Source organism: Choloepus didactylus, chromosome 25, assembly GCF_015220235.1.
Source record: "Choloepus didactylus isolate mChoDid1 chromosome 25, mChoDid1.pri, whole genome shotgun sequence".
NCBI classification, from domain to species: domain Eukaryota; kingdom Metazoa; phylum Chordata; class Mammalia; order Pilosa; family Megalonychidae; genus Choloepus; species Choloepus didactylus.
Genome location: NC_051331.1, coordinates 5,223,288 through 5,244,800, shown reverse-complemented (window position 1 = coordinate 5,244,800; position 21,513 = coordinate 5,223,288). Strand labels below are relative to the sequence as shown.

The window sequence follows — 21,513 nt, the reverse complement described above, 5'->3', positions numbered from 1 at the left end:
GCTGAAGAAGTATTTGTTTTATGACTTAAAAAACTAATGTGAAGAGAGTTGGACAGATATTGCTAATGATGGGGGAGAAAGGAGAAGTAGAGTAACAATAGGAAATAATGTTGAGGGAGGGCATTCCCGTGAATGAGATACAACACAGGAGGAGACAGATCAGACAGAAGATATTTTAGTGCACCCAGAATCTCTCTCCAGGATCAGTGATACAGACATCATCATGGGAAACCTTGTGGTACCAGAGTAAACACCTAAGGAGAGGTGACCTCCTGGGAGGAAGGAGTCCACTGAGATAAGAGGTGAACATGAAGCTCCAAGCTGTCCCCAAAGGGTCAAAAGTTGCACAAAATTTCATTGTGTTTTTCTTTCTTGTCTCTGGTGAACTAAATATCTCCAGGAGTAGAGAGACAAAAGAATAATCATTCATGGACACTCAAGGGAATGAAATCCCTACAGGCATGGGAGCTCTAAATGCTCCAACTACACTATCTCATCTACTTTACTAACCTCTGGTGAGGAGGAAACACAATCTTGCCTTCTAGAGACCACATGAGTGGTGCCATCTCCCTGCCCTTCCTGGGAGCAGAGCTTCCAACTTCATCCTTCATCCAAGGAAGAATCTGCCTCGGTGATCAGACCCCTCTTTGATAATTTCTGGGTGAGTCACAGAATCTTCACCAGAGTAGGGGAAAGTATTATGAGGACAGCGACCCCTTTTATTGGTTGTGTCTTTAGGGGAATCAACATGGAAAACACATAAAGGGAGGTTTATCATACATGTCCTACCTAGTGAAAAAGCTAGAGATGAGTCACTGCAATATCCTGAGGTGACACTAAAATTCTGGTGAGTTGGGTTCCCTGGGCTTCACCTATTCAACCCTCCTCCCCACTACAAAATCCACTGGCAGCCAGTGATCATTCAATTGTCTTTATTTTTGCCTAATCTTTAAGTTAATATAATTGAAATTATGATCAGGTAGCATGTTTAGACTGGTTTCTTTCAATTAGCCACAATCATTTAACATTCATCCTTGACATTGTTGGCTGGGTAGATTATTTCTTTGTATCACTGAATAATATTCCATTGTCTAGATAAAGCAGAGTGTGTTTATCCATTCACCTTCTAAAGGATATCTTTGTTGTTTTCAGACTGGGAGAGTATAAATAAAGGTGCTACAGACATTCTTTGTGGGTTTCTGTGTGGATGTAAGTTTCCAAAGAGGTGCATACGTAAGAGTGCACTTGCTGGATTGCGTGGTAAGAATATGTTTACTTCGACAAGAAACTGGCAAACTATCTTATGTTCCGGTCTTTTGCCCATTTTTAGATTGGGGGTTAAGAAATCAGTGTAATTTGGGTACAAATCATTTATCTGATATGACTATGCAAATATTTTTCTTGAAATCAGTGGATTTTCTTTCATTCCCTTATGAATGTTTTTCACAGAGAAGTGGTTTTACATTTGAATAAAATCAAAATTATGAAATTTTTTCCATCATGTGTCTTGCCTTGGGTGCTATTATCTAAAAACTCATCACCAAACCACCCCAGATGTTCTTCTATGCTTTATTCTAGAAGTTTTATATTTTACATTTTAGTTTTAAGCATGGAATTTATTTTGAGGTAATTTTTGTGAAAGGCATAAAATCTGTGTGTAAATTCCTTTTGAGTTTTGCACTTCTGCATCCCATTGACCCAACATTTGTTGAAAAGACCATACTTTTTTGATTGAATTGCCCTTACTCCTTTGTCAAAGATCAATTGATTGCATTTGTGTAGGTCTATTTCTGGGCTCTCCAACATTAATCTATGTGTCTATTTCACCAAAACAACAGTGTTTGATTATTGTGTCTTTATAAATAGACTTGAAAACAGGTAGTATTAGTCTTCCAACTTCTTATGTCTTCCTCAGTATTGTTTAGGCTATTTAGGTGTTTTTTCTTGCTGTAGAAGCTTGAGAATAATTTTTCAATAGCTACAAAAGAACTTGCTGGCATTTAGAATAGGATTGAGTTGAATATGTAGATCAGTTTGGGAAGAAATGGCGTCTTAATAATATGGAGTCTTCTTATCCATTAAGATTGATTTATTTGATTGTTTTTAACCTTTAATGCAGTAACCTATATGCAGCTCAAAATTTGTCATTAAACCATTTTCAGGGGTATCACTTGGTAATATTAACTGCATCCAAAATATTGTGCTTCCATCATCAATATGCCTTACCCCTGCTTTTTTATCACTTGACTCAAAATGGCTGGTCAAAATGAGTGTCAAATAAAATAGTCTAAGAGCTTTTGTAGAGGAGCTTCCTGCCTTGGGAAAATGTTTATAGTTGTGAAGAAGTATGGCTACTCAACAACAGCATAAAGGAGAACCAGGAGCAGTTGGTTTCCATGGTATTGTCAGATATTGTGCCCTAGATATGTCTATATAAAATAAGGAGTAATTAATTAAATCTGTTTCCCATAGAAATGATAGCATTTGAGTTAATTTGCTGATCACTGCTCATGGTCAAATATTCATTGTTCTGGGCTTTTTTCCAGCAGTTTCATCAGCTACATGGAACCAGAAAATCAAACACATGTTTCAGAATTTATCCTCCTTGGACTGTCAGAAGATACAGAAGTGCAGCCCCTCCTCTTTGGGCTGTTCCTGGTGATGTACCTGGTCACTTTCTTTGGAAACTTGCTCATCATCCTGGCCATCTTCTCTGACTCCCACCTCCACACACCTATGTACTTCTTCCTCTCTAATCTGTCTTTTACAGATACATGTTTTATCTCCAACACTATCCCAAAGATGCTGTTGAACATCCAGACAAAGAGTAAAATCATATCCTATGAAAACTGCCTCACCCAGATGTACTTTTTCATTCTTTTTGGAGAAGTAGACAACTTTCTCTTGACTGTGATGGCCTATGACCGCTTCGTGGCCATCTGTCACCCCCTGCACTACATGGTCATTATGAACCCCCGGCTCTGTGTTCTTTTGCTGCTGGCTTCCTGGTTATTGAGTGTTCTGGTTTCTCTTTTTCTTGTCTTAATGGTTTTGCAATTGTCTTTTTGTGCCGAGTTGGAAATCCCCCACTTTTTCTGTGAACTTGATCAAGTAGTCCACCTTGCTTGTTTGGACACCTTCCTTAATGACATTGTGACACATTTTGCACCTGGAATCGTGGGTGGTATTTCCCTCACTGGTATCCTTCTGTCTTACTCTAAGATTCTATCCTCAATTTTGAGAGTTTCATCAGTTGGGGGCAAGTGTAAAGCATTTTCCACCTGTGGGTCTCACCTCTCTGTAGTGTCCCTGTTTTATGGTACAGGTCTTGGAGTGTATCTTAGTTCTGCTGCTACTCAAAACTCAAGGACAAGTGCAATAGTTTCAGTGACATACACAGTTGTCATTCCCATGCTGAACCCCTTTATCTACAGTCTTCGAAACAAGGACATAAAACATGCTTTAGAAAAACTCCTCAGTTTGAGGCATCTTCCCTTTTCCAATAAATTTGATAACTAGCTTTTCCACGTCTGCAAAGTAGGTTGTTGGAATTTTGATTGAGATTGCATTGAATCCATAGATGAGTTTGGGTAGAGTTGACATCTTAGTGACATTTAGCCTTCTTCTCCATGAACATGGAGTATTTTTCCATCTTGTAAGGTCCCCTTCTATTTCTTTTAGTAGAGTTATGTAGTTTTCTTTGTATAGGTCTTTTGTATCATTGGTTAAGTTTATTCCCAGGTACTTGTTTTTTAAGTTGCTGTTGAAAATGGTATCTTTTTCTTGAGCGTCTTTTCAGTTTGTTCATTTCTAGCATATAGAAACATTACTGGCTTATTTGCATTAATCTTGCATCCTGCTACTTTGCTAAATTTATTAGCTCTAGTAGCTGTATTGTCAATTTCTCGGGGTTTTCCAGATATAAGATCATATCATCTGCAAACAATGAGAGTTTTACTTCTTCCTTTCCAATTTGGATGCCTTTTATTTCTTTGTCTTGCTGGATTGCCATGGCTAGCACTTCCAGCACAATGTTGAATAACAGTGGTGACAGCGGGCATCCTTGTCTTGTTCCTGATCTTAGAGGGAAGGCTTTCAGTCTCTCACCATTGAGTACTATGCTGGCTGTGGGTTTTTCATATATGCACTTTATCATATTGAGGAAGTTTCCTTCAATTCCTACCTTTCAAAGTATCAAAAAGGGATGTTGGATTTTGTCGAATGCTTTTCAAGTATCTATTGAGATGATCATTTGATTTTTCCCCTTTGATTTGTTAATGTGTTGTAATACATTGATTGATTTTCTTATTTTGAAGCATTCTTGCATGCCTGGAATTAGCACCACTTGGTCATGGTGTATGATTTTTCTAATGTGTCTTTGGATTCGATTTGCAAGTATTTTGTTGAGGATTTTTGCATCTATATTCATTAGGGAGATTGGCTGGCAGTTTTCCTTTTTTGTAGCATCTTTGCCTGGTTTTGGTATTAGCTTGATGTTAGCTTCATAAAATGAGTTAGGTAGTGTTCCATTTTCTTTGATATTTTGAAAGAATTTAAGCAAGATTGGTGTCAGTTCTTTCTGGAAAGTTTGGTAGAATTGCCCTGTGAAGCCATCTGGCCCTGGGCATTTATTTGTGGGAAGCTTTTTGATGACTGATTGGATCTCTTGGCTTGTGATTGGTTGGTTGAGGTTTGATTTTTTCCCTACTCTTTCTTTTGTGCTTTCATTTTCCATTCTGTCATCTTCCAGGTCACTGATTCATTGTTCAACTTCCTCTAGTCTTGTGCTATGAGTATCCAGAATCTGTTTAATTCTCCAACGGTTTCTTTAATTTCCATAAGATCATCTATTTTTTTATTTAGTCTTGCAATGTCTTCTTTATGCTCTTCTAGGGTCTTCTTGATGTCCTTTATATCCTGTGCCATGCTCTCATCATTCATCTTTAGTTCTTTGATTAGCTGCTCTAGGTGCTGTGTCTCCTCTGATCTTTTGATTTGAGTGCTTGGACTTGGGTTATCCATATCGTCTGGTTTTTTCATATCCTTCAAACTTTTCTGTTGTTTTTGGCTTCTGGGCATTTGCTTAACCTGATAAGGTTCTTTTAGGATTTGTAGACCAATTGAATTCCTTATCTCTAATTTATCTGATCTACAGCATCATGAAGTACACTTTCTCTAACTAACAAGCAGGTGGCGTCCACAAGCCACCTGTTCCCCTCAATCCAGTTCTCCCCCACTTTGCCTTTGTGGTAAGTGGGGGAGTGAGTCTTATGGGGTCCAATTGGTGTTCCAAGCTTGCATGTGTAGTTGGTATTGCCCACCCTGTACATGGGGCGTGTGTCTGGGTGGTCAGGGAGGGGGGGTGGCTCTAACAATCAAATCTCCCTGGTGTTCCTGGAGTTTTAAAGGTGCTGCAATAGTCTAATCCTTCAGTTCAGTCTTGCCACAGTTTGTCTCTGCCACTAACCCACAAGTCCTTCGTATGGCCCCTGAGACTTGCAATTGGGTCCCTTTTCCAGGCTGTGCAGCCCCTGGTCCTCTGTTGAGGGATGACTGTGCTATGTCACAGGTGAGTGCCATCCCTCCAGAGCAGTTCTGGGCTGCAGGGCTGTGTAGGGAGGCTCCCAGTCCGCTGAGCGGATGCCCCCCTTTTCTTGGGAAGTTGTGGTGTTTAGTGAATTTTCTCAGCCACTGGATTATTGCCTTTTGTCTCAGAGCTCTCTTAGTTCTGCTCTTGTGTTGAACTGCCCAAATTGCAAGTCTTTGAGGCTTTCTGTATTGGGCTTCTTACAGTAATTGTTTAGAAAGAGAAAAACAAAGATTAAAAAAAAGGGCCTTCCTTGGAGATCTAATGGGTCATTGAAATGCTAAGAGACAAGGCAATTAGGGCCATTAAGGAAAAATCCAGGGGGCAGGGAGATCAGTTTTTCTTTGGGATTTGCATATGAGCCTCAGGGCCTGAGCTCTGCCCTTACGCTTTCTATGTTCACCAGAACTCCAAAAAGCCTCCAATTTTCTTTTTGGGCTTTTCTTGCTGTTTCTTGCTATCCCTATCTCCTGTCTGCTGGGATGGTTGCTCTCAGATTCTCTGGTGTCTGGTCTCAGTCTATCTATGATTGTAGTATGGATCAGTAGGATGAGTCTCCGATAAGAGCCACCACTGCAGTTCTCCGTTCTCCTTCCCAGCGCTGACAAACCCTCTTTCCATGGGACTGAGCCTGGCAGGGAGGGGCATGGGTCCCCTGGCCACAAAAATTTACAGATTTTGCTGATCTCAGCAGTTCGATGTGTTCATGAGTGTTGTATGAGGTACGCCGAAAGTCAAATTGCTCTGTGGTGTCCAGTCCACGCAGTTGCTGGCTTTCTACCTACTTTCCTGGAGGAGTAACTAAAACATACACCTCACCAATCCTCCAACTTGCCCCACCCCTAATGGGAAAAATGTGTTTTTCCAAAGGAGAGTAGTTACCTAAAGAGGATGGTAGGGCTTTGCTCCAAGTTCCTTAGGGGCTTCACTTTGGTTCTGCCATAGAGTTATGCCAAAGACTCCAAATGTCCTCTATATTTCCCAGTGAAACTTCTATCACCATTGGATCATGTGGCTCAAGTGGCAGAGCAGCTTGCACAGTGGACTGGACCTGCGGCATATCCTCTTTTTTTATGAAGTTCTCACTCAAAACTGGCAGCTTTTCAGGGCACTCAGTAAATGGGCTGGAAAACGACATCCAACTGAGGAATATGTCAAATCCAAAGATGCCAAATAAGTGTAATTTTTGGGTCATAGGAAGAGCCAGATGCCAGAGCTTATCCTTTGCCTTAGAAGGGTAATCTCTACACACTCCACAACATTGGACACCTAGAAATTTCACTAACGTGGAAGGCTCCTGAATTTTGGTTGATTTGTTCTGCTACACTCTGACATGCAAATGCCTTTCCAATAAGACTGGAGTAGTTGCTACTTCTCACTTGCTACGTTAAATCAGCATAATATCAATATAATGGACCAGAGTGATGGGCTTTGGAAGTGAGAGACGATCAATTTTTCTGCACACTAGTTTATGACAGTGGCCTACAGAGTTTATATATCCTTGAGTTCGGACATGAAGGTGTATTTTGGGTGTGGTACATTCCCAACTGTTGCAACAAACACTATACAATGGATTGGCTTAACCAATGGGAAATTCAGCTCAATCTTTTGAGGCTGGAAAAATTCCAAATCGAGGTGTAAGCTAGACAGAGTCCTTGTAGACAGTAGAGTTCTGGGGTTGGCTGCCAAGAATGCTCAGTTCCTCAGCTTTTCTTTCAAAAGGCAATACAGATGATGATGTCTTTGCTTTTCCCTTCTAGGTTCCATTGCCTTCTGGCTCTTTCCTGTGGCTTTCTCTCTATGGTCTTCTCAACAAATCCCCCAATATTAAGATTAGGACCCATCCTGATTTAGTTGGCTACACCTCAACTAAAAATAGTATCCTCAGATGGTCTTCAATAACCTTCAAATATCTTCAAACATCTTCTATTTCCTCAAACAGTGATATCATATAAGGAACAGCAGCTGCTATTGGAGTCCCCACCTGGTTAACTTTACAAAAATCAGCTGTCATCTTCAAACAGCTATTTGTTTTCTGCACAGGCCACAGAGGAGAATTGAATGGAGATTTTGTGGGAATCAGTACTCCCACATCTTTCAAGTCCTTGATGGGGCACTAATCCCTGCAATTCCTCTGGGAATGTCGTATTGCTTTTGTTTCACTATGTTTCTAGATAGAGACAGCTACAGTGGCTTCCACTAGGCCTTTCCTGCTGTAACATCTCTCATTCCACAAGTCAAGTAAACAGTGTGGGAATTCTGTCAGGTGCAGAATATGTCTATTTCAATTATGCATTCTGGATGGTATAAACAACCACAGAAGGAATTGGCAATCAGCTGGAATCACTGTATAGACAGACATGAGCAAAAACTCCATTGATTACCTGACCTCCATAAATTCCTACATTTACTCAGCGATCCTGGTGTCATTTTGGGTCTTGTGGAAGCAACGTCAGTTCAGAGCCAGTGTTTGGTAATCCCTGAAATGTGTGATCATTTCCTTTTCCAAAATGAACAATCATCCAGATAAAAGGTCATTGTTCTACTTGGGGAATGCTGGGAGGTAGATCAACAGCATACATTTTTGGTCATATAGCAGCATCCTTCCCCCACAGTGTCCTGATGTAGGCTTCCTTCCATGGGTGCTGGGCTTCTAAACTGTCCCAAGCCTGGGAAGTGACTGATGGGCTATGAATTTGTTTTGTGATTCAAACAAGGCTTTTGTTCACTTGACCTAGAACTCTTGTGCTTATGGATATCAAGTAAGAATCCTTTTGACTGCCCATCAATTTCACTTCTAGGTACCCCAAGATCAACTATTCAATGACACATGTCCCTATGAGTCAGAATATTCTCATCACAGCTTTGACTCTGATCTTCATTACAGCAGCCACACCCACATTGTCTTGGCAATTAAGTGTTACCACTTGGTTTCTGCCAAGTGTTTATGGATCCAAATTCAAGGACAACAGTTCCCACACTATTATCATGTATATAAAAATAATAGGGGGACCTTCAGGGATGATGGAAATAGTCTCACAAATTTATTGCTCACAGTTGTGAAAGGTGAGTCCTCTGTACATTGATGGGTTGTGTGAGCAGGTCTGACATGATGAATCTACTCTAACATTCCAATCTCCCTAAGCCTTTAGATTCCTTCATTTCACATTACACAAGGGTAGGTCTGGCATTTCAACCTCACGTCATATAGGCTACTGTTTGGTCCATGCTTCAGCCAGTGAACTGAACATACTGATGCATCCCTTTCTAACCCCTCATGTTATGTGACTGAATTAGGAATCTGCTTAGTGGGCCTATGATTGTTGGGTTTATGTGTAAATGTGCTCAGTTAATGGTGCCCATTTGTCTGGTCAAGCAAGCACCGGTGTAACCATTACTTCAAGGACATTTTGTAGCCTTAAATCATCAGTATGTGGATTCCATCTATGACTGATTACACCTACTATCAAAAAAAGGCAGTGTCTTCAAAAATGAGAGTCATTTATTCCAATCAGTTGAAGGCTTTAAAAGAAGTGATGGCTTCAGCAGATCAGAAGAGAGAATTTTCATCTCTTCTTAAGTCAGCCAGCCTCCCCTGGGGAATTCACCAAAAACCTTCATCAGAACTTGCAAACTTCCCTATGGAATTTGGCATCATGTATACCTCACAGCTGCAGGAGACACTTTTATAAAACCTTATATTTATAGACATATCTTGATGGTTTTGTTTCCCTAGAGAACTCTGACTTCTCATGGCCAGTTCAACACTTGCAACCTGATCTAACTTTATGTTCCTTCCAACATGATATTATCCAACATCCTTCATATCTATTCCCATGCATATTTCCCTGATTTATGTTGGTATACATTGGAAAAGGCGTGCAGTACATTTGGAGGGCAGCACACCTCCTCATGGGTCACACTTTGTACCTCACCTTTTGGGGCTTATTGGAACTTTAGTGTAGTTATAGGTCTGGAAGGAAAGAGGAGTTATGGGGTGTGTCATGAGAGAATGGTTCTGGGGAAAACAGCAATAAAATTGCAAAATTTCAGCTAAGAAACAGAAAGGAAGGAGAGAATGACAATTAGCAAAATGTGAAATGATATTGGGGACATTATTAGGTATTGTAGATATTGAAAGATTATCAGTGAATACTCTGAACAATTAACAATCTAAATAATTTGGGAATAATGGGCAAATTCTTACAAACACACAACTTGCCTAAATTGACTCAAGAAGGAATAGGAGATATCAATGAAACTATAATAAGTAAAGAGATTTAATTAGTAACCAAAAACCTCCCAATGAGAAGTCCAGAACCAAAAGCTTCAATGATGAATTTCATGAAATATTCAAATAATTAACTCCAATAATTTGCCAATTCTTCCAAATAGAAGCGCAGGGAACTCTTCCTAATTCATTCTAGGAGGGTAATGTTAATGTGATACCCAAAGCTAAATAAAGACATAATAAAAGAGGAAACTAAGGTTCAGTTTCCGTTATTGAACAAATACTAGCAAATACTAGCAAACTGAATCCAACAGAAGTGTAAAAGAATTAAACCCCATGACCAAATTGGATTTATGTTGTGAAGGCAAGGGTGTTTACCATAATAAAGTAAATCAGTGTACTATATCACACTAACAGAATGAAGCAGAAATTCACATGATAATCTCATTTGATTTGGAAAATGCATTTGACAGATCCAGCACCCTTTGAAGATAAAAACACTCAGAAAAATAAGGCAAGAATATAACTTCCTTGACATGAATAAAAGTTATATGTGTGTTTGTGTGTGTGTGTGTGTGTGTGTGTGTGTATGCATATAATAAAGCTAATCTTATACTCAATGATGATAGAGTGAAGGCCTTCCCCTTGAGTTCTGGAAGAAGACAAGGATGCCCAGTTTCACTATTCTTATTCAGTTTTGACTGCAAGTCTCTCCCAAAAGTATTAGGCAATGGAAAATAATAAAAAGCATCCATCTAGAATGGAAGAAGTACAACTATTTTTAGTTAAGATGACATGAAACTTTATCTAGAAAATACAAAAGGATCTACAAGAAACTATTTCAGTTCATAAACAATTGAAGTCAAATGCAAGCTACAGTAGTAACATGTAAAAATCAGTTGTGTTTTATACACAAGAAAGAAGAATCCTAACTGGAAGTTTTCAAGAATTCACTGAGCACAATATCTTAAATTTTAAAAAAAGAAAACACTTGGGTATCAGTGGAACTCAAGAGGTAAAGGACTTGTACACTGAAAACTGCAAAACCCTGCTGAAGACAATTAGAGAGGACCTAAGTAAATGGCAAGACTGCCTGTGTTGTTGTATAGGAAGAATTAATATTATAAACTGTCAGTAATACCCCAAGTGATGTATGGTTGAACAAAATCCCTATCAAAATCCCAGGAGTAGTTTTAGCAGAAATAGAAAAGCTGCTCCTCATTAACATGGAATTACACTTCAGCAGGACTGCAGGACCATCTTGGGGTGTTGCTTTTTTAATTTCCACGTCTCTTGGCCTGTTGAGACTGTTTGAGTGGAAGCACAGAATCTCATTCTTTTCATGATTCTCAGATCATAACTTAGTGCTTACCTACCGTATTTTCTGAATAAATATTTGTTGAATGAATGAAAACAAAAGATTGAGTGAGTTTGAAAAATATTGCTATCCTTGGAGGGGAAAGGGAGAAGTAGAGAAACAAGAGGAAACGCTATTGACTGAAGGCATCCCAATGAATCAGATTCAACACAGGAGGAGATGGATGAGAGACGGAAGTCGTTTTAGTGTACCCAGAATCTCTCTCTGGAAGCAGAGATATGGAAATCATTGTTGGAGATGTTGAAATACTAGAAGACTGAGCTAAAGAGAGGTGACCTCCTCCTGGGGGGAAGTCTACTCAGATAAGGGATGAACATCAATTTCCAAGCTATCTCCCAAAGGTGAACACTAGCACAATTTGCATTGTGTTTTCTTTCTCATCTCCAGAGAGCTAAATATCTCCAGGAGAAGAGAGACAAAGGAATACATCATCCATGGCACTCATGGGAATAAAATCCCTAAAGGTGAGGAAATTCTAAATGCTTCCCGTATACTATCTCAATTCTATTTTACTAATTTCTGGTGAGGAGGAAATGAAATTTTGCCTTCTAGAGACCTCATGAGTCCTTCCATCTCCCTGCCCTTTGTGAGAGCAGAGCTTCCAACTTCATACCTCATTCAAAGAATAATCTGCATTGGTGACATCAGACTCTTGTTTGATGATTTCTGAGTGAGTCAATGAATCTTCACTGGAGAGGGGTAATGTAGTAGGAGTACAAGGACCCTTATATTGGTTGTAACTTTGGAGGCAAGAAAGGGAAAACACATAAACAGAAGTTACTCATACAATATCCAGCCGAGTTAAAAAAGACTGATTGTGGAGGGAGGTAAGAGATACACTAAAATATCTTCTTTTTCTCATTTCTCTCATTTGGCTTTAGCCCTCACTCATGGGGCTTCCCTCATGGAAGTATCTATCTAACCACATTCATACATTTTTTTTTCTTTAAATCATTCAGCAAATGTTTATTTGTAAAATACTTCATGGTAGGCACTGAATATTATTCTGGGCATAAAGAAATAAGTAAGACATTTTTCCTTATTTCAGAGATTACATCTAAATATGGCAAGAGACGCAGAAAAGAGCACATACAATACACTGAGGTGGCACTGAAGTCCTGGTGAAGAGGATCCAGAAATTTGAGCTCACAAGGCTTCACAAGGGCATGGATAATTCTACTGAGTCTTGAAGGATGATTTGGAGTAATTCCAGGAGGAGAATATGATAGAAGTGTCATAAATATGGGTCAATATAGCTGTAAGTTCTGGTCGGGTTTTAAAAGAATTTCCTAGTATCTCATGAATAATGAGTGCTTGGGAGTGAAAAGTGTAACATGAGCCTGGAGACATTGGCAGCAGCCAGATAACAGAGAACCTTGTGTTTTGTCCATGAGGCTGATATTTATGTTTGAAGTTATTGGAGAGTAATTGCAGAGTTTATAGGAAGTGATGTTCCTGAAATGTCTTGTCCTGTGGAAAGCTCACTCTGGATGAATTTCTGTTGTCAAATCCCTGGAAAGTTGATGAGGGTTGGAGATAGCACAGTGGAAGTATGGACAGAGGTTTGGGTAATGGATCTCTGTGGGGTTAAATCCTAATGTATAGAAATATTCTCTTATTACTAGGGCATAATTCCAGATATTTTCTATTCATTATTTTATTTAATGCTTTAAATTATTCTTTGAAATTAAATCCCTGTTCTGATTTATTTGATGAAGAATATGAGACTAATATCAGAGCAATATTCTTGTTAGGGCATGTAATCACTTCTGGAATGAAGCTTGGAGTTCTTGGTCTCCTGGGGTTTGCATTTCACTAATAATTTTGTTTTGTAATAAATGTAATTTTTAAAAGCAGTGTTAGATTTAGAGAAAAAATTCAAGGATAGTAGATGCAGGTTTCTAAACCTTTCACCTATTCTCATATTCTGAATAACTTTCATCCAAATTTCATATTACATTTATCTGTTATAAATGTTTCTCGGACTCCACTTGATTTTGTTTTCCTGGATATTTTTGAGCAGTGCTGGTCAGGTATTTTGGGAAATATCCTTCAGTTGTAATTAGTATGTTGTTCTTCTCATGATTAGACTGGAATTTCAGGTTATGGAGGAAGACACCAGAGTTAAAGTCCAATTTTCATTGCGTCATGTATCCAGGTACATCTTATCAATGTGACTTATCCTTTTTGATGTTGACTTGATCAGCAGTGTTTGCCAGGTTTCCCTACTTTAAAGTTCCTCATTTCCCTACTTTTCCATATATATCACCTTTGGAAATGTCACTATATGAATCCTACACTTTAGGAGTAGGAGTTATGCTCCTTGTTCAGAAAGCAATATCCAAATAAATTACTGGAATTCTGCATGGGAGATTTGTCTCTCCTTATTCATATATTCAATGATTTATGTATATCATTATGGACCCATGAGATTATTTTATACTTTGGGTTGTGATACACTACTTTATTTTGTTGTTCCATTTCTTTCAGGTTTGCCAGTGGGATCTCTTTGAGCTGTGCCCTGTGTCTCTTTGATATAGCCCCATCATTAGGGCTTTATTTTAGCACCTACTTACTTTTTGGTACTGCAAGAAGCTCAAGGCTCTTCTAATAGACTTCTTTTCCAAGCCTAGAGTCATCATTTCTCCCAGGAGATTTTTAATGAGGAATCATGTTAAACACCAGGGTCTGGGCTTTATCTGTGCTACTTGCTACCAGACCTCTAGGCCCTCACCACTGAGAAGGAAAGAAATATATATGTTTCTACTAACCTGTGCATGTACACATATCCATAAATATTTCTGCATGTAATTGTCTGTATCTGTATTAACCTACTCATGAGATAATGGTGATATGTCTAAGTACAGACCTTCACCACATGGAACCTTCTAACCTCCTCCCCTTGCTTATGTGTAACCTCCCACACTACAGTCAGAAATGTATACCCCTCATCTTCCATCCATGTACTTATTTGTTTGATTCCAGTGTACATGGGTAGAAGTAATAGAATTATTAGCCCACACCCTGGTGGGACAAACTTTCTCCAAAAGTGTACAGCAGTTATACACAGCTTCTGTTCCCTTCATTTTCCAGACTCCATTCATAGCCAATATTATTTCAGCATCTTTTCCACTCATTCCCTTGCATGGGTGTTTCATACATTTGTATATAGTTAGATTGCTTTGTCACATTTCACATTCCATGCAGGCATTTCCTTGATATTGTGAATAAATCTTTTATTTGCATATATTAAGGTTCACTCTTTGTATTGTAAATGTCAGTGTGTTTTAACAAATGCATAAAATCATGTGTCTATAATTATTGTATAATATAGAGTAGTTTCACTGCTCTAAAATTCCCATGTGCTTCACTTATTCAACCCTCCTCCCTTCTCCCCAGTCCCTATGCAAAAAGTGATCATTCCAGAGTATCTATTGTTTTGCCTAGTCCAGTGTCATAATTGAAATTATACTTATGTAGTATATTTAGACTGGTCTTTCAGTTAGCAAAAATCATTTAAGATTCATCCTTGATGTTTGAGGCTGGATGGACTCTTTCTTTTTATCACTGAATAATATTCCATTTTATGGATACAGTGGAATGTGTTTATCCACTCAGCTATTGAAGGACATCATGGATACTATTAGATTTTGAAGAATATAGGTAAAGCTGCTATAAACATTTACATGTAGTTTTTTTGTGTGGACTTAAGGGTTCAAATTAGCTGTATACCTGACAACACAGTTGTAGTATTGCATAGTGTTTCAGTTTGCTAAAGCTGCTACTATGCAATATACCAGAAATTGATTGGCTTTTACAGTTGGGGTTATTGGCTTCATACTTCTATAACTATGAAATGTTCAAATTAAGGCATCGACAAGAGGATACCTTCTCTGAAGAAAGTCCACTGGTATTTGGGTCACCACTATCACATGAGAAGGCACATGGCTGGACTCTGCTGGTTTTTCTCTCCCAGGTTTTGTTGCTTTTCAGTTTCTGGCTTCAGAGGCTCTTTGTGGTTCTGTTGGGAGTTTCCTGTCTCTGAGATTTCTCAGCTTTTCCTGTCTTTTGTCCTCTTAAAGAACTCCAGTAAAGGACCAAGACACACCTTGAATGGGCTGTGTCACATCTCAGTTGAAACAATCCAATCAAAAGATCTTACCACCAATAGATCTGCACCCACAAGCATGGTTTAAAAGCTTCAAACCAGTACAGATTGTAAGGCAATGTTTAGTTTTACTTGGTACTGCCAAACTGTCCTCTGGCTCTGCTACATTTTGTATTCTCAGTAGCAATGATCGAGGATTTATATTGCACCCTATCCTCAGTGCCTTCTGGTATTGTCACTGGTTAGGTTTTTAGCTATTCTAATAAGTGTGTGATGGTGTAACACTGAGGTTTATTGTTGCAATTCCCCAATGTGCTGGCTTGTATCTATTATGTCCCCTACGAAAAAAAAATGTTCTTTAAGCCCAATCTTGTGGGTGCAGTGTTATTATGTGTCGGATCTTTCGATTAATTGCTTTTCCATGTAGATGTGACCCATCCAGTTTTGGGAGTGACATTTTGATTAGATTATTTGCATGGAGATGTGACCCCACCCATTTAAGAAGGGTCTTCATTAGTTTACTGGAGTCCAAAGGAGAGCTGAGAGCTGACACAGACCCAGACCCTTGGAGATGCAGACAGAAAGATGTTTGGCAATGCTAAGCTAAGCAATGAAGCTCAGAGTTTGTCCTGGAGAAGCTAAGAGGGGATCTGATATGCTTAGAGAGACATGCCCTGGGAGAACAAGCAAGGATGCACAAGAGCTAAGAGAGAGAAGCTATGAGAGACAAAAGCCCAGACGCATTTTAGAGAAAGTCATTTTGAAACCAAAACCCAGGAGCAAAGGACTAGTGTGCCAGCCACATGCCTTCCCAGCTGACAGAGGTGTTCCAGATGCCATGAGCCTTTCTTCAGTTAAGGTATCCTCTTGTTGATGCCTCAGTTTGGACTCTTTTATGGCTTTAGAACAGTAAATTTGTAACCTTATATAACCCCTTTGTAAAAGCCAATTCATTTCTGGTATTTTGCATTCCGATAGCTTCACAAGCTGGAACACCCAATAGCAAATAATTTTGAACTACTTTTATTGGCTTATTTGCAACTGTATATCTTGTTTGGTTAGTATTTGGTTCAGATCATTTGCCTATTTATTAACTGGATGTTTGCTTTTTTTCTTGTTAGGTGTTGAGAGTTCTTTGTATATTTGGATACAAATCTTTTATTAAACATGTTTTTAAATATTTATTACAAATCTGTGGATTTTCTTTTCATTCCTTAACAATGTCTTTCACAAAGCAATAATTTTGTACTTTAATAAAGTCCAGTTTATAAATATTCTTCTCTCATGGATCCTGACATGGGTGCTAAATTTAAATACTCATCACCTAAGCACAGTCGTCTAGGTTTTCTTCTATGTTTCATTCTAGAAGTTTTATACTATTGCATTTCAGTTTTAACTGTAGGATTCCTATTGAGTTAATTTTCGGGAAATATATGCAATCCTGAGTGTAAGTTCCTCTTTTGTTTTGCATGTGTGAATCCTGTTGTTCCAGCAGTGATTGTTGAAGGACCATAATTTCTCCATTGAATTGTCCTTGCTCCTTTGTCAAATATTGGTTGACTGCATTTATTTGGCTGTACTTCTGAATTCTCTGATGTAGTGAATGTATCTATTTCACCAAGACAACAGTGTCTGATTATTGTGTTTTGTTAGTTAGACTTGAACTCAGGTAGTATGCATCCTGCAGATTTGTACTCCTTCTTCATATGATTTTGGTTATCTTTGTCTTTTGTGTTTCCATAGAAAATTTAGAATTAGTTTGTCAATATGCACAAAATAACCTGCTGGCATTTGAATGCGTTTTGGTTGAATGCATAGATTAAGTTGGGAAGAAACTCATCTTAACAGTATGATCTTACATTTCATGAAGATTGAATATCTTCATTTATTTATGTATTTTAGAACTTTTTATTGTAATAGCCCATATCATACTCAAAAATTCTCATCTGAACCATTTTAGGTGTGCAATTAATATGAATTAGATTCAAAATCTTGTGCTATCATCATGATATTCATGACTCTGACTTTTTCATCAAAAGGTACAAAATGACTGGTCAAAATGATTGTTGAATAAAACAAACTCTAAGACCATTTGTAGTGGAAAGTATTGCCTTGGGAACATGTCTACAATTATGGACAATGATGGGTGTTTGGAAACAGCACCACAGAGAAACAGGAGCATTTGTTTTCCTGATGTTTTTATTTAAAGGTCTTCAGACCTATATATAATAAATACAAATAATTAATTTAATGAGCTTAACATATAGCCAGAGTATTTATGTTAATTTGCTGACCACTGCCTGTGGTTAACTTTGCATTGTTCAGGCTCTTTTCCAGAAGTTTCACCAGCTACATGGAATCAGAAAACCAAACCCGTGTTTCAGAATTTAACCTCCTGGGACTCTCAGAAGATACAGAAGTGCAGCCCCTCATCTTTGGGATGTTCCTGATGATGTACCTGGTCACCTTCACTGGGAACCTGCTCATCATCCTGGCCACCATCTCTGACTCCCACCTCCACATGCCCATGTACTTCTTCCTCTCTAACCTGTCTTTAAATGATATCTGTCTCACCTCCACCACTGTCCCAAAGATGCTGCTAACTATCCGGACAGAGAGCAAAATCATAACTTATGAACACTGCCTCTGCCAGATATATTTTTTTTCATTCTTTTTGGAGGATTAGACAACTTAATCTTGACTGTGATGGCCTATGACCGCTTTGTGGCCATCTGTCACCCCCTGCACTACACAGTCATCATGAACCCCCAGCTCTGTGGTCTCCTGCTGCTGGCTTCCTGGGTATTGAGTGTTCTGGTCTCTCTCTTACAGAGCTTAATGGCTTTGCAATTGTCTTTTTGTACTAAGTTCAAAATCCCCCACTTATTTTGTGAACATAATCAAGTACTCCAACTTGCTTGTTCTAATACCTTCCTCAATGACATAGTGAGGTATTTTGTCACAGGAATCATGGGTATTTTTCCACTCACTGGAATCCTTTTCTCTTACTCTAAGATTTTATCAGCCATTTTGGGAATTTCATCAGCTGGAGGCAAGTATAAAGCATTTTCCACATGTGGGTCTCACCTCTCAGTAGTGTCCCTGTTTTATGGTACAGGAATTGGAGTGTATCTTAGTTCTGCTGTTGCCCAAACTTCAAGGGCAAATGCAATAGCTTCAGTGATGTACACGGTGGTCACTCCCATGCTGAACCCCTTTATCTACAGTCTTAGAAACAAGGACCTAAAGCATGCCTTCAAACAACTCTTCAGCTGGGAAACATTGTCTATGTACAAGGCTCTTTTGTCTCAAGGATAGAAATTTGTTCATGATTAACAGAGTTTAAATCCTGGGGGATCTATCTGGATATTTTTAACAGTGTTCAGAAACATAATCTACTTTAGCTTAATTTCTAGACTTCCACCTCTACTTTTTATTCATCCAAAGCATGTGTACTTTGGTATTTTGTTTTAAATCACTGAACTTCTGTTGTATGCCCTGGATTCAGTATCCAGACTGATTCTGACAGATGAATATTCAGAGGTAAACATTTAATCCAGTTGTTGGGTACATATAACTTTAAAGGAATTTCTGGATGTATGAAACTGTGCTTCATTCCTTATTACATGAAATCAACTGCTCTTGTGTTATATGCTTTTGGTGAAAATCATCTGACCTATCACATGCTGAGTACCTGTTATATAGTTTGTGTTAATTGGCTCTAGAAAGGAGGTTACATCCTGAACTGTGCCCATCTGATTAAGTTTCAATAATACACATCACTTCTCTGATATATGAATTTCTTCAGCACAGCCCGATATTAGTTAGGTGAGGATGTAACAGACATTGCAACCCGTGATTCTTCCAGTGATGTAATGTTGCTTTTTAAAAAATTATTTTCATAGGCAGGAGAAATTTCCCTTGGCACTTTCTACAATAATAGTCCTCAAATACAGATCCCAAAAAGCAACATGGGTGTTTTGTCCATTGCAAACTATGTCTTTTGCAACTGTTAATCTCAGATGTTAGGAAATAATATCAGTTTTTTTTTTTGTAGAACTACTGTTTTCTTTGTGAGGAGGAATCAGTCTAATGTTTTGTTCATCAACTGACCCCAGAGACATCACTTTGCTTGGGAAAACAGAGTGGCTATTTGGGATTAAAAATTGCTATGAGCTAATGCCAAATTTTGAAAAAAATTGACCTGGTCATTTCTTTTTTTCACTTCAGATCCTTTTGCAAAATTTTGAATTCATCTTATTTTGCTCTGCATTAATACAGAGGGTCAAGCTTTGTTTTTGAGTCATAATGTAGTTTACACAGAAGAGATTTGATTCATGTAGTCCTGGAAGGCATCTTCATTTTGATTGTGCCATAATCTGACAATTTGAAATTCTCAACTTGTCTTTTTTTTTTTTTTAATCTCTCAAGGGCAATTAAAAGACCCACTTCACTCCACTTTCATTGAAATATGATTCCCAACAATATATCTTATAATAAAAACCACTCAGTTTTGCCAAATCCTCCCTTGGCACTTTATTTATGGTTAGCTGCAAATAATATGTTGAGATTCAGATTTTCCAATGCTATACATACAATAGTAGTATACATTTATCTAATGTAAGTCACATCACTGATGCCCTAGCATCCAACAAGTTGATATATCAATTCCCAGATTCTTATCCTGGAAGATCTGTATTTTTAAAATCAGTTCTTGTATCCAATAGCTTAGGCACCCAAGGCTGTTGATATTTCAGCAATCATCAGGAACATTGTATAATCAAGAAGACACCATTGAAATTGTTGGATCACAAGTGTGCTGCATTTTCTGCAGTCCAGGTAGTAGGAAGCTCTTGCCATAAGTGTTGGTGAAACAGGCACTGCATGTGCAGCCCACCCTCCTCTGGAGCACAGGAACACAGGCTAGGAGGAGGAAGAAATGGATGTACAGAGCTATTCCACCCTACCCACGTCACACCACATCATGGAGACTCCATGATGGACCCCAAACTTACTTATACTCTGAGTGTAATTAGGAAGGAGGAAGATTTTATCTCTTTCAAAATTCCCTGACTTTTCCCTGTTTCCTTTCTAAAATACTTCTCTAGAACATAAGTTCTAAAGAAAATATTTTTTGTTGAGCATGCCATTATTGAGTGATGGAGGCCATTACAACTCTGCCATATATTCATTGTTCTTTAATTAATTTGTCATTTCTACATCTCCTGCTTTTCCCCTGGAAGAAAAATATTCCTGGATTTTATCAGTAGTGTTTTGCCCTTCTAATGAAACCTTGAAATATGTGGTAACAAAAATGATTCACTCTGAATACAGTATAAATTTGTTCTAATGGAAAACTAAATATTCTGTAGGAATCTATAAATAGCTACAAGAAAAAATCAACAAATTGTTTGCTTGATGAAAGTTAAGTGCTGTGTTGCATTTTGTTTAAGATAAATCTTGGGGAGAGTCATAAAATATAGATTTCTGAAATAGAAAGTGCCATGAATAGTGTAAATGAAAAACACCAGGTTACAGATGGAAATACTATTACTTTTCCTGGAAAAATTGGGGACTTGATTACTGCATGAAAAATCTCAAAGGTATGTTATATTGAAGGAGGACAAGAATCATGTTGAGTGAGCTCTGTCCTATTCAATTGTATTCTGTTTGGTAAATAAAATAATCATTGACTGGGCCACTTCCTATGCAAAATTTTATAAAGTATGAATGTTTCCTATTGGATGATTAATTGTCCAGGATAGGGGAAGTCAGTATAAACCCTGTCAGGTCCAGGGCACACCAATTACACTCAGACAGAGTAGATGACAGTAACAGAGCCCTTAATGCTAAGATTGTAGCATAGTAGTGTTGCTGGTGTCAAAGGACGAGTATGTATGTCCCACAAGAACAATGTCTCCTTCCCCTACTGCCCAGAGCTGAGATTCCAAAGGAACCAAATGATAGAGTATCAGTGTTGGATGAAAACGTATGGGAAATCATCTCCACATGGTCTTCCACCAATGTCAACATTCTCATTTTCTGTTCCCTTATAGATTACTCTTCTCAGAAAATTTGGGAGCAACCACGTAGCCCTGAGATACGTCTCCAAACTTAGATATCTGTTTCATCTCCTTGAAGTTCCAGAATGCAGATATTTTGTTTTTATCTGTTTTCTAGGGCAGAAACAGAGCCAGTGGAACAAAAAA

The 21,513-nt window shown here is 38.4% G+C and overlaps 2 protein-coding genes and 1 pseudogene across 2 annotated transcripts in view; all 3 read left to right on the top strand.

Moving 5' to 3' along the window:
* Window positions 1–587: 587 nt before the first annotated feature.
* Window positions 588–21,513, top strand: part of LOC119520498 (olfactory receptor 7A17-like) — a 41,358-nt gene continuing 20,432 nt past the window's right edge. Inside the window, exon 1 of the mRNA XM_037818399.1 lies at window positions 588–661. The gene's annotated coding sequence lies outside the window, so the exon portion shown is untranslated. The remainder of the gene's footprint in view (window positions 662–21,513) is intronic.
* Window positions 2,662–7,790, top strand: LOC119520236 (olfactory receptor 7C1-like). Its single transcript, XM_037817920.1, has 3 exons — window positions 2,662–3,016; window positions 3,305–3,478; window positions 7,762–7,790. The coding sequence occupies exons 1-3, from the start codon at window positions 2,662–2,664 to the stop codon at window positions 7,788–7,790; spliced, it is 558 nt and encodes a 185-aa protein (XP_037673848.1).
* On the top strand, window positions 17,646–18,622 carry LOC119520235 (annotated as a pseudogene).